Below are 12,306 nucleotides of genomic sequence, written 5' to 3' on the forward strand. Positions count from 1 at the left end.
GGCAACGCGAGCATCGTGGCGCACTTTGTGGGGGTACACGTAGTGAGAAGGATTTGTATACCTGAACAGACGATGAGAAAGGGATGAATTGGTTTACTTCGTGGTGCACTATATAAGCATGTATCTCATCGTGTGTCCTGCTATGCGTATTAGCATGCCCGAAGGTCGGCAGTGTAGAAGTCGCGATGCACGATGATTTTGCTCCATCGAGCGTGGTCATCAAGAGCGACTTTGGCAGCCCCCTCTCAAAGTCGTGCTTTCCGCTCTCAGACAGTATTGTGCTTTCCTACATCCTGTATGGCCCAAATGAAATCTGATGATACTTAGTTGTATCGTCCCTGCCGAAATCACATGTACGAAGACAAGTGTAGGTGGATGTGCATGGCAAGACAACCTTGATGAGCAGCACGTGTTCTCAGTTTTCAGGCTTGGCTACTCATCAAGGTGGAATTCGAGTTATGTCGCACGGCCAGCACTCAGGAGGAGCCCTCTCCGATCAATTACTGGCCAATTGAGAAGAGAGAATCAAGTAGCCGTCATGTCGCACCCTCCATACGCTTGGGCCGACTCATACGGCGGTATGTACCCGTCGTTGGAACAGTGTCTTGGTGTAGATGCATGTGGTAACGAGGCGCGGGACCCCACGGTTTTTCGACAACAGCAGCCATTCAGGTCAGCGGAAAACGTCAGCGCGACACCAAAGCCGTCCTTCCACCACCACGCCGTCGACCATATGGCGCGCCAGCAACCGCCCGGACCACTGCTGTCGTCGTCGGCGTCGGCCTCGAAGGGTCCTGTATACGCGCCTGCGCCTGCGCCTGCGCCTGCCATGGCCGCATCCGACCAAGCAGCGTGTTTTCTCTCGCCATGCGACAAGCCGGACTGCGATGAAGCCACAATTTGCTACGACTATTCTCTACCGCACTATGGCGACCTGCACTGCTCCCAGGATGCTCTCAGTTGTACCGAGGCCTTTGATTGTGCCGAGACGAATTGCAATGCCGCCGAATGGCTTTGCACGGATTTGAACTGCCACGAGCCTGGATGCGATCAAGAACACGCTCGAGAGTGCACTCCTGCCTGCGCTGCTGCTGCTGCTGCTGCTGCTGTCACCGTCTCCTGTTCGGATCCGACATGTAGCGAGGATCACCTCTATTGCTGTCTCTCGGATGTATGCCCACGTCCTCATCCTCCGGGTACCGAATGCCCTCAGCCATGCCATGACCAGCATATACCGTCGACTGTCTGCCACCCTGGTCCTGCTGTGAATTGTACACAGCCGTATGGTTACAAGATCCCGTCAACAATCGCTACCGCCAGTCAAGATACCATGTCAACGAGCACCATTAGCACGCCAACGACAGATTCCATACCAACGCCAGACAATTTTCAATCTCTGATTGAGGCTGCTTCATTGATGCCGCATCTTGGCTACAGCTTTCCCACCACAAAGTACGTGTTCTCTCCTCCATCTCCCGCACCGATGTTCAGGGCACTTGTCGCAATGCACAGTCACATGTGTGCCAAAGGCTCTTCCGTTGAGAATCGAAATTTTACCCTCTCTCACAGACAAGGCTTCAAAATGAAAGTTCACTGTGCATTGTAACAGCTCCTTTTGATCAACTCATGACGTCTGGGAGATTTAGTCGCTAACTTATAGCAGTGCTTATCCACCAAGAAAACGCATGCGTCTCGACGAATCTAATTCATTCCACGATTTTAATGCACCCTATTACGCACCCAATGACTACTGGCAGCAAGATCTAACACAAAGTTTCGGATCATCACAATTCCCATCCGCTAGCCAACCTATCACCGCCAGCGCCTCACCTGCTATCAAGACGAAAGTCCGCCAAGACAAGGCTTCAAGAGACCTAGATGATATTGCCATGTGCAGATGGAACGACGAACATACAGGACCATGCAACCGTGTGTTTGCTACTATTGAGGACCTTCATAACCATGTCAAGGACCATACATGCACTCTCATCCCTTCCAAAACACCCAACCGCACATTTGTTTGTCGCTGGGATGGGTGCGAAAAGGATGCACCCTTTGGTACGAAAAATCATCTTGACCGCCATATGCAAAACCACACCCGATGTAAGTCCACTCCGCCGCGAAGATCTCTTACTAAGATGAATACTTACTGGTTTTCAGTCAAGCCATTTGCCTGCAACATCTGTGGTCATCGTTGCGTAACCCAACAGCAGCTGAACAACCATCTCACGACACATTCCCGTGAGAAGAAGTTCAAGTGCGACTTCCCTGGATGCGGGAAAGTCTTCGGCGTAAAGACAGCTCTATCAACACATAAGCGAACCCACACTAACGAGAAGCCTTTCTCGTGCCGCTGGTGTGGTGACAGCTACTCTGATAGCTCCAATCTCTCCAAACACCGCAAAACAGTCCACGAGGACGACAAGACCGCGATTCCGTGCCCCCACCCAGGCTGCGAGTACAGAGACTCTCGCGCTCAACGGCTCGAACGCCACTGTCGTGACACTGGTCACGGTCTTGTTCTGCTCAGTGACGCTCACAAGTGGAGTGAGTATACTAGGAAAAAGCAAGTCAGAAGTCGCACAGCAAGCGTTGCTCCCAGCATTGCATGAGTCGAAGGAGCCCAACCATCTAACGAGTTATGATCAAAAAGTTTCATTTCTGTTTTTTGTTGTCTGCGTAGATAAATTCTTGTGTGTATAATTTGAGCAGAGTAACGACAGCATGTCGATCAAGGAGGATTCGAGCATCATGTTGCCAGCAGAATATCAGCATTTTCGTTCTTCGGCCGTGTCAAACGGCCTTTCACAATCTTCCCCCCTCGCTCACTGCCCACCGTGAAGGTCCCCATTCCGACGATACGATAATACCAATCTATGCTCTCTCTCTATTGGATGCGAGCCAATGGCTTTGACAATCAGAGAGGCTGAAAACTCATTCACACTTGCCTATTGTAAAGCAGTCAATACAGCACGATGGTTACTTCTGCCTCATCAACCATCTCTCCTTCCCTCCTCTACCTCCTTCCACTTCCAACCTTCTCAACCATCGTCGATCACCCGAGACATTCTCACCTCACGACTTCCTCATCAACATTGGTCTGCTTATACACCAAGCCATCAGGAACAACTACCATCCACCAGCCATCAACAAACATGGCCATCATCTCACCTTCCATTAAGGCTCAGGTCAACCGCAAGCAGCTCAAGTGCTCCTACAGAATCCCTCGCTCTCTCAAGAAGGCCATCGAGAAGAATGTCAAGAAGATCATCAAGAAGCATGAACACAAGCTCCGTGAAGTCGAGGTACGATCCCACTATCGTTACCGTGACTCCCTCAATCACTTCCACAACCTCAACTCGACACTCACATTCACTTCCATTACACTCACTGACATCTCAGCAGGCCAGAAAAGTAGCCATCGACATCGAAGCCCGTACATTCCAAGCCAGAGGCTACCTCGACGCCTTCGACCACGTCATCCAGACCTTTGACATGACTGACGATTTGGCCATGGTCCTTGATGCTCTCCTCACTCGCTGCAATCGTAACACCGAGAGCGCTATTGGCAGACAAAAGGCTGGACTGCTTGGGAAGAAGGCTTTTGCCAAGAAAGTACTCGAGGGAGGATATGTCACCGAGGAGATCAAGCAGGAGATGATGGCTTGGAAGGGTCAAGACAAGGACGCTGAGGAGGAGAGTGGTTCTGAAAGTGACGAGTAGGAGAGGGCGAACAATGAGTGAATCTTGAAGTGCTGGAGATCGGTTTCCAAGGTCCTGAAATGGGGTCAGACGAAGCATATGGATGCTTCCAGAGATGAGCTTGCATACGCCGGCCATGGAGCAGCGTCAGGATCGCAGATCACCAAGCTTGGTTACGATTAGCCCAAGACTGGGCAATGGGACTAGAGAGGAAGATAGGGTATCTCTCCGCTGGGCTGAGCTTACGATATATCATACTCGAAAGCATGAGCGATGACTTACTTACGATATCATGACACCCCATGTCTACAAACATCAAATCACATCATCATGCCGTTATGATAATTGCACTCTCTTCCAAAGTTCGAACAATTTTGCGTTCTTCTAACACTCGTGACACAGGAATGATGGAGGAGGAAAGTGGGAAGTCCAATTTCAATGGTCGAGGGAGATAATTAACATCAGGTAGCTTATGAAGCAAGAAGTGCGCAAGGAGCCCTACTCGATGCCATCACGCGTGAAGCCTTCGTGTTCCAAACGCATTGCAGATCAACCCCAGATATCTCGGGTCTGCGGAACAAAGCCGCGCGAGAGAAAGCAACTCTCATCGACTTTTTTTCTTTGCGCTTTGCCAAGACTGACCTGCAAGTAATCAACATTTGCGACAAAGCTACCTACGCAAAAACACATTCGCGTCCACCTCATACACAGCCGCTACGTCTATATCGCGTCTTCTATCACTGTCGCTCTACGCAACTACACACATCACATTCATCCAAGATGGCGCAATCAGCAGCGCCCAACAACCCATTCATCAAGCAATTAGTCCACAATGGTATCCATCACCTCTACCTTCTGCCCACTCTCATTGCGCAACCGACTAACACTCATCCTCACCAGACCGTCAAGTTCGGGACAAAGCCGTAGCCTCCCTCCGCACATTCCTCTCCCGCTCCACCCCCTTCACCTCGCTCGATTTCCTAAAACTCTGGAAAGGCCTCTTTTACTGCATGTGGTCCTGCGACAAACCAGCTCCTCAACGCCGTCTCGCCCTCGACCTCTCCGCCCTCGTATCCCTCCTCTCCACACCCGCAAACTTCCTCGGCTTCATGCGCGCATTCTGGCAAACCATGGCTAGAGAATACACGGCGATTGATTCTCTGCGTATGGATAAATTCCTGTTTTTGATTAGGAGTTTTGTGAGTGCCGCGTGGGGGTGGTGTGCCAAGGGTAATTGGAAAGATGCAGAGACGAGGAAGCAATATGGAGAGTTGCTCAAGGAGATCCCGTTGCATCCTAGGGATCCCAAGGTGCCGAATGGATTGAAGTATCATGTCATTGATGTCTATGTTGATGAGTTGGAGAAGGTTGGGGGTGAGAACGCGCCGTATGAAGAGCTGATGGAGCCGTTGGTCGAGTTGGGACAGAAAGGTCTGTTGAAGAGTGTGAGGAAGAAGGTTGCCGAGGCTCTGGACGACTCAAGAGTCAAGGAGTGGCTGGGCATTGAGGATGATGAGGAGGAGGACGATGAGGAACTGAGCGAGGCTGAGGCAGAGATCGAGGGTGAGGACGAGGATGAAGAGTTTGGTGGCTTTGACGATTGAGCTGCCCGTCCACTACCACCATCTCGAGACTGTCCAAGAAGATTCTGCCGCTACCCAGCGTCGAACGACTCGCCATTGCTTGACATCCGCCACTTTGGACGCAGCCACTCGCTTGACCGTTGCAGTCAAGCACTATGAATCAGCTCCACCAAGAGTCAGCATGGAAGCAAAAGGACATCACTCTTACAAGCATACAAGCAAGGCGTCAGGCGTTCATGGATGAAAGACACACCGGAGACAGGAAGATGAGAATTTGCATGTAAGCTCAATATCACAGCGTTCCTATGATGCTCAGGAAGAGAAAAGCAATACCCCTCAAAGAACTCCCCATGTGCGAGGCACTGGACCTTCTCCGTCTTGTCAAGAAGTACGTGTCGTTTCATGTTCAAATCATCACCTCATCGTACCGCAATTCTCAGCCATCAAGAGCAACTAGCAGGTCAGTGGGAACTTTGTGTTGCGATTCACATCCATGACGCCCCAGTGAGTCTCGTCTCCAGCAGAGCCGCTATCACCGATGGCGTGAGGCTTCCAGGGCTCATCGAATGCCTCAAAGACAAAGACATTGACGTTCCATGCTAGCATACCGCAGACGGCGTCGTCGAAGTATGTCTTCGCGTTCTGCGTGCCTGACATAGCGGCGCCGTAGTTTGATCCTCCTGTGGAAAGGTCAGTATTACGAGCTGATTGTAGAAGGATATGTACTCACCATCAGTAGGCCAGCCAGTCTCGCCAACCCAGAACTCGACCGCGTTCGCCGAACCCGTAACACTTTGGATGCGACCAAGAGCTTGTTGGACATCATCGAAGAAAGCCTTGGTGGCATTGGAGATGGGCATCGCTTGCCAGTATGCGAAGCCATTAGCAAGCAAAAAGTCGACTCCTCCTTTGATGACAGCATCGGCCGTGCCATCAGCATACTTGTTCCAGCTGTCTGCTGTTCCGACCTTGACACCCTGAGGCAACACTGACTTGACATCGTTGATCTTTTCGAGCAGCTGAGAGCCTGTGAAGGTCTTGCGGTACATTGTCTCCGAGCCAACGGTAACACCATAGACTTGGTCGCGGTACTGAGGGACGTAGGTCTGCAAAGCTTGCTTGTCAAGCTGCAGACTTGAATCTACATCAGGCCAGACACCCAGGATGACCTTGAAGCCTTTGTTCCTTGCGGCAGGCAAGATTTGCTGAGCTGTGTTGCAGTCGTTGGTTGAGTAGATTCTTACGATGGTACTGCCAGAATGTGTCTTTATGGCATCGAAATCGGCTTCGTAGTCGACTTGATATTTGCATGATCCATCACCATTCTTAGCTCCTAGTGCGAAGCCTAGAGTGCCTTGTGCTGAGACTAGGAGAGGGGAGAGTATCAACGCGAGGCCTGCTATGAGGGTCGTTCTGTGCATCCTGAGCTTATGATTATCGGGAAGGTAGAAATGTCGGAGCAAAGGGATGATCGAAGTCGAAGTGATTATAGCGAGCAGATATCAAGCGGACCTGCCGTACAAGAAGGAATACCAAGGAGTGACAAGAGGTCAGCAGCAGGGAATTATAGATGGAGTGGGACAAGAAGGACAGGAAGATCAAGAGTATCAAAAGCAAGCAAACAGACAAAGAAGATCCATCTAGCACAAGGCAGTGACCACAAGATGGGAAGGTCCCAATCACTTTGCTGCAGCCAAGTATTCCTACATTCTTCGGTGTTACCTTCTGGATTGCTGCAGGCAAGCGCAAGCATGCATGACACAACGCTTGGAATAAATCTTTTTGTGCTTCTACTGCATAGTGGCTTTCTTGTAATGCACAGCACGGGGCGTATACCAATCGTAACTCAAAAATAGACTCAAGCATCAATTTATTTCCCCCACACCAACTCATCTCCGGATCTTGATCATGCTGCGAGGTTAACACAGACAACTAGTGCCGGTGATGCGGGAACACGAATGACTGGTTCAAAGACATTTGCGACCAATGTCTTCTGTGAGAATGTGAAGTCAGCGGTGGCCGATAATTTCCCTATGACATTTTCTCACAGCCCTTCGTTCAGCTACGGCGAGACCGAAGGCGTTGTATTACAGTACATCGGCAGACATGAAATCGACGATCACAATGCACAGATGAAGAAGTGGACAGGTATGATCTGAAGTGTACGATCATGTAGTCATTTGAGATTCTAGTAAAAGAAGAAAGGGCCCAGTCAGAAGACCTGACTGAAAGCTACTCCGTACAGATAGTGTTCCATGGGAGTAAAAGAAGTTGAAGAAAGAAGAGAGGTAGTCAAGCGGTGACCAAATAGTTGGCACCTTGGTATCGTCAAGAAGCGAATGGAAGGAAGAGAATAGAAATGTCCAAGAAGGGCGAGTGGCTAGAAAAGCCAAACATCGCATTGAGAGAGAAGTGGAAGGAGTACCGGGAATAGTCATCCCAATGTCTCTCGCTACTGCACCTCTGGTTGCACGTTCAAGAGGAACATGTGCAACCGTTAAGAAAGTCCGCCCAACCGTCGGAGGCCGTTGCGCGCGACAGTGGGGGATGAAACGCCAACGTGGCTGTTGTTGTTGATGCGTCGCGTCGTGGGTTGAATTTTGAAGAAGGAAAAAGGCGTTGATCATTAAAGTTTGGTTGTTGTTGATGTTGATGTGTTGACCGTGATGGTTGTTCACAGGCGGCCGAAGAGAACATCCTCGAAGCCTCCCACGGCAGTACCTGCGAAAGGACGAGGCTCGATCAAGCTGAGAAGCTCTTCCGGGGTCTCAATCTTTTCCTCTTCCTGCTCGAGCTCAATTTGGCTGGGACTGCGGCGAATGCTGAAGTTGCCAATTGAGTATGATGAAACTGAGGAAACAAGTTGGCTGAAGCGGCTGCCAGTCGATGATCTGCTGACAGTCCAGCAGCTATCCGAATTCTCTGAGACAGGCGACAGAGGGGCATTGGGGATGTGAGTGTGAGAAGATGAGAAGACAGTCTTCAGGCGACGAAGAGAGCCGGAGGCAATGTTGCGGTTGGAGTGAGAAGGCATTGTGATGGTGTTGTGTTGATTTTGATTTGTCAAGATGCTGCGAGAAGAGATGCCGAGAAGGATGTTTTGTAAAAGTAGCGATTGTGGAAATGCTTTTGCAAGGCAAGGTGCACTTTAAAGAATGTGATTATGTGAATTGCTGAACCAAAGGAGTGGATATGTGTTCGAAAATCCCAACCTCGTCGATACGTTGGACTCTTAAGTACTACGCGACTGTCGTTGCAAAGGAGGTAGGCTTGGGCAAGGAGTAAATATCGATTCCAACGGTGGCTCCGGGAGGACCAAGTGCAAAAGTATGTAAGGGAAGTACAACGATCGCGGGCTCCGGCCGCTGCAGCAACGTTGTGAAGGAATGTAAATTTAGAGACGCGCAGCGTGAAGGGAAGAAAGAAAGATGCCCAGCGACCGAGACAGAGAAGATCATAGAGAATATGAAGTACTCACCTCCATCGTATCTTACCTTTCAACCCGCGACGTATCTCCCTCACAGTATGATCTACCAGATGTGGTTTCAGAAAGATGCCTCACGACTGTCGTGGGTGTAGCAAGTAGAGTTTGACAGGGATGTCGCGATGCCCCCACACTTTGCCCACCAGTCTCGCCAAAAACACACGGCCGCCTCGCGAACAAGTCCTTCGCTCGACCGCCGCCGGCCCCTGGATGTCAATCAGACCCACCAAGCGTGCCCCTTTCCCCCGCCGTTCGACCGTTGGTTTCCTGATATGAACAAGAACCTGTCCACATAGAGCTTAAGTCATGAATCTCTTGCAGTAGCTTCAGTATGGCGCATGAGTTCGCAGAAAGCATTCCATATTCGCAGAAAGGGCACGAAGCTATTTTATCGACTCACCCAGGTCTCTGGGATACTGGATTCTCAACAAGGTAGAGTCGAGCACAGATAGCAGGACTGACCAATTCTTCTTTCATCCACCACTATTTGTACAGGGCTGCGAATCTGCGTCAGCCTCACACGTTGCTCAGCTACATCATCTCTCCCTCTCTGCGGTTGTGCAAATGCGTGGACAAGAAGCGTGTGGAACGTTTGTGCGCCAAGGAAACATGCCACGTCTCAGCTTGACACGCCTTTTTCTTCCTGTCAATCGCTCCTGCCGTCCCTCGGGTCCCTGACATGATCTCGAAATATTATTCAGGGCCATCAAACCCTGGCATGGACAGATCTACAGTACAAGATTGCCTTTCCTCTTTCCCTCCGAGGTCGAGTTTTGAAGATCCTAAGTTCCACTTCTTTTGCCCTCCACCACCTCTCGTGTAAATCACTACCCTCTTTGAGATGGTCCTCCCGGGCCCCCGATCCGCCGATGGGGAGGAGCTGGGCTAAACGACGCGACAGACGTTGTGACTTGTAAGGGTTCGCGTTTCTGTTTGTATGTCCACAAAACACCACAGCGATTGAGCGGAGATTGCGATACCAACTGTGCAAACAGTCAGACGGCATGACTGCTCATGTGCTGAGGCGAAGCACTCCAGGTTACGTATTTATGGCTGCCATTTGTCCGTCATTTCCGGCAACAATGCCATGCAGAATATCAGACATTCTCACGTGGTTCAAAGCCCCTTGGTCTAATCACTTGACATTGTTGTATATCGCTGGTATTCAACTCATCTCGACTCGGTTGTCAGATGGCCAGTCCATATGACCTCACCAGTCCTCTAGAACATAGCTTGACAATCCCGTCACCGAACCTGTGACCTCCGACTCCGCCTCGCCGGCGTACGTTGAGCGTCCAACAGGCGCAGCTGGACTCGAAGACCGGACGCCCAGCTGTCCGTTTCAGCCGCTCAAGTCTTGACTTCAGCCTACATCATGACCACCATGTCCTCCTAGCGGCACAGCTCATGATGATGCAGTATCCGCCTCGACCTGTTGCTGCTGATCTTTGAAGCCTTGGAAATACTGCGCTATGCGTTAGCTGTGACAAAAGACGTTAGACTTGCGTGCCATGCATACCTTTCGTCGGAAGGCGTTGAGATCATCTGCCGTCACTCCAGTTGCCTCTTCACGCTTCTCGCGGTTTCGAAGTGCTTCCTGGTCTACTTCAGCTTCTGGAACGCGGCGGTAGGTGATCAGTCGACGGGCCCCTGCGAGAATGGTCAGCATCATCGGACTCCACATTACGACAATGCACGTACATTTGTTGAATTGCTGAACAGACATGGCCACTAGCTCCATCGCTGGATGGCTGGGAATGGGGATCTCCATGTCCTCATCGTTAGCAACCGGCATCCACATGCTGAGTCTCGCATTGTCCACCATGTGATTGTAGCCAAAGTCAAGTATGTCATCCATCATGGCGTCAAAACTGTACGCCTTCTTAGGCGGAATGTATCCTGGGGCGAGATGTGCAGGTACTCCACTTGCGAGGAGAACTTCCTTCTGCAAGTCCTCTCGTGTACTGCCCAGCACTCGCAGACCTTCGCGCACGCCGTACGGAGGATCGCAGACAATGCCATCGAGCCATCTCGTCTTTCTGATCGGGGTATTTGTCAGATCACTCACGAACATCTCCAGGTACTGCGGCACCAGCCCATATTGCATGAAATTGCTCATAACATTTCGATCTGGCTTTCCACGGATGCTGCGAGGGTCTATATCGCTGCCAACCACAGTAGCACCGAAGTGAGCACAAGCGATTGGGAAACTTCCAGTTCCGGTGAAGGGATCATAGAAGATTTTTCCAGGTGCTGCCAAAGCCATATTCGCGGTGATCAAGGCCAATTGTGAATCCATAGAGGTTGTACTGATGTACCTGCGCTTCTTCAGATCGTATTTGTTCATCACCGAGCGTCCACTCTCGCCGAGCAGACGACCTAGTGCCACGCGGTTAGGATGTTTGCCCTCCAGATCCCACTCTTCGAGCACAACCATAGGAAGATCGGGGTTCTTCATTCTGATAGGCCCTTCGAAAGCCATGTAAGAGAAAGACTCGACGATGTCTCTCTTTTCTATGTTGGTCCTCTTGGCCTGGTAACTGTCGATCTGGAAGCTGAATGATGCGTTTTCCTTGTATTGTGGCCAGAGATGTTGTGATCGTTTCTTGGTATCTGCATGACATTCTTCGTAGCCATTGCCGATACCCCAAAGCTCATATACTGCTCCCGCCAACAGAGATCGAGAGATCAGTTTTGCTGCATCTTCATCCGATGAGATCTTCGCGATACAAAATGGTGACTGGAAATGATTCCATCAGCATACATTCATGGTAATATTCGATCAAACCCATCGAGACTCCAGTACAAATTAACGGTCAGTAGAGTGACCGCTTGTATTCATGTCCGTACATCGACAAAATTGTGTATCGAAAACAATCGTACCTGATCTGAGTATTCCAAGATTTTCAAGTCGACGTTATGTAACACCGCCAGAGCCTCTAATTCAGGCTTGCGAAACGTCTCGTGCATCTGCGCAAGTCTGATGAGATATTCCATAGTCATCTTTGTGCTCTGATTTTTTTTCTTCCTTGATAAACTTGATTTTTCGGCACCACTGCTAGATGCGGCTATATCGATTTTCCAGATCCGAGACGATATGACTTAGACTGTAGAAGATTGTTGCCCCTTGTCCAGATTTCTGAATGGTCCCAGTATGTGAGCGCGATGATATAGTTGTCGAGTGATTCGATGCTTTGGTTTGTACAAGGTCGAAAGTTGCTCGGTTAAAGTTGCCGATCGAGTCTCAATCAGACTTGGCAGCTTTGTGACAGGGTGGTGAGTTCGACATCTATTTACGACTATCAACATTGAATATATCGTAAATTTCAACGCTAATCAAGTCAGCGAGAACACGGCTACTCGAACATTTCAATAAAGCATAAGCTTCGACAGTCTTGAATATGTAGAGCTGTGTGTTGTTATACTATGGTCATTTCATTCCCAGAAGCCTCGATATAGCCTGGATATCTTTTGCACGCGTCACGAAGCACCACATCAACCACCAAGAGTAAAATGATCCCCACGTATGATTTGAAT

General features: G+C 50.1%; 5 protein-coding genes across 5 annotated transcripts; 3 read left to right on the forward strand and 2 right to left on the reverse strand.

Moving 5' to 3' along the window:
* Positions 1–483: 483 nt before the first annotated feature.
* Positions 484–2,752, forward strand: AUEXF2481DRAFT_41010 (uncharacterized protein). The gene is made up of 3 exons (XM_013487428.1): positions 484–1,452; positions 1,664–2,103; positions 2,161–2,752. Exons 1-3 carry the CDS (start codon positions 539–541, stop codon positions 2,610–2,612), a joined length of 1,806 nt encoding a protein of 601 aa, XP_013342882.1. The 5' UTR covers positions 484–538; the 3' UTR covers positions 2,613–2,752.
* Positions 2,753–2,812: 60 nt separating this feature from the next.
* Positions 2,813–3,842, forward strand: AUEXF2481DRAFT_41011 (uncharacterized protein). Its single transcript, XM_013487429.1, has one exon. It carries the CDS (start codon positions 2,905–2,907, stop codon positions 3,721–3,723), a length of 819 nt encoding a protein of 272 aa, XP_013342883.1. The 5' UTR covers positions 2,813–2,904; the 3' UTR covers positions 3,724–3,842.
* Positions 3,843–4,354: 512 nt separating this feature from the next.
* AUEXF2481DRAFT_89672 (uncharacterized protein) lies at positions 4,355–5,306 on the forward strand (the record flags this gene model as incomplete). The annotated part of the gene is made up of 2 exons (XM_013487520.1): positions 4,355–4,537; positions 4,603–5,306. Exons 1-2 carry the CDS (start codon positions 4,483–4,485, stop codon positions 5,304–5,306), a joined length of 759 nt encoding a protein of 252 aa, XP_013342974.1. The 5' UTR covers positions 4,355–4,482.
* A 432-nt stretch (positions 5,307–5,738) lies between these two features.
* On the reverse strand, positions 5,739–6,706 carry AUEXF2481DRAFT_30402 (glycoside hydrolase family 17 protein; the record flags this gene model as incomplete). The annotated part of the gene is made up of 2 exons (XM_013487380.1): positions 5,739–5,965; positions 6,016–6,706. The coding sequence occupies 2 exons, from the start codon at positions 6,704–6,706 to the stop codon at positions 5,739–5,741; spliced, it is 918 nt and encodes a 305-aa protein (XP_013342834.1).
* A 3,187-nt stretch (positions 6,707–9,893) lies between these two features.
* On the reverse strand, positions 9,894–11,921 carry AUEXF2481DRAFT_41017 (uncharacterized protein). Its single transcript, XM_013487430.1, has 4 exons — positions 11,653–11,921; positions 10,471–11,509; positions 10,289–10,419; positions 9,894–10,234 (listed from the first exon to the last, which is right to left on the reverse strand). The coding sequence occupies exons 1-4, from the start codon at positions 11,770–11,772 to the stop codon at positions 10,175–10,177; spliced, it is 1,350 nt and encodes a 449-aa protein (XP_013342884.1). The 5' UTR covers positions 11,773–11,921; the 3' UTR covers positions 9,894–10,174.
* Positions 11,922–12,306: the final 385 nt, after the last annotated feature.

The sequence above is a fragment of the Aureobasidium subglaciale genome (genome assembly GCF_000721755.1).
Source record: "Aureobasidium subglaciale EXF-2481 unplaced genomic scaffold scaffold_13, whole genome shotgun sequence".
Lineage (NCBI taxonomy): Eukaryota > Fungi > Ascomycota > Dothideomycetes > Dothideales > Saccotheciaceae > Aureobasidium > Aureobasidium subglaciale.

Coding starts and splice junctions, on each gene's coding strand:
- AUEXF2481DRAFT_41010 (XM_013487428.1), top strand. CDS start 539: ATGTCGCACCCTCCATACGCTTGGGCCGACTCATACGGCGGTATGTAC. Junction 1,453..1,663: donor TACAGCTTTCCCACCACAAA/GTACGTGTTCTC, acceptor AACTTATAGCAG/TGCTTATCCACCAAGAAAAC. Junction 2,104..2,160: donor TATGCAAAACCACACCCGAT/GTAAGTCCACTC, acceptor ACTGGTTTTCAG/TCAAGCCATTTGCCTGCAAC.
- AUEXF2481DRAFT_41011 (XM_013487429.1), top strand. CDS start 2,905: ATGGCTTTGACAATCAGAGAGGCTGAAAACTCATTCACACTTGCCTAT.
- AUEXF2481DRAFT_41017 (XM_013487430.1), bottom strand. CDS start 11,772: ATGACTATGGAATATCTCATCAGACTTGCGCAGATGCACGAGACGTTT. Junction 10,420..10,470: donor TGTTCAGCAATTCAACAAAT/GTACGTGCATTG, acceptor CCATTCTCGCAG/GGGCCCGTCGACTGATCACC. Junction 10,235..10,288: donor TCAACGCCTTCCGACGAAAG/GTATGCATGGCA, acceptor CGCATAGCGCAG/TATTTCCAAGGCTTCAAAGA.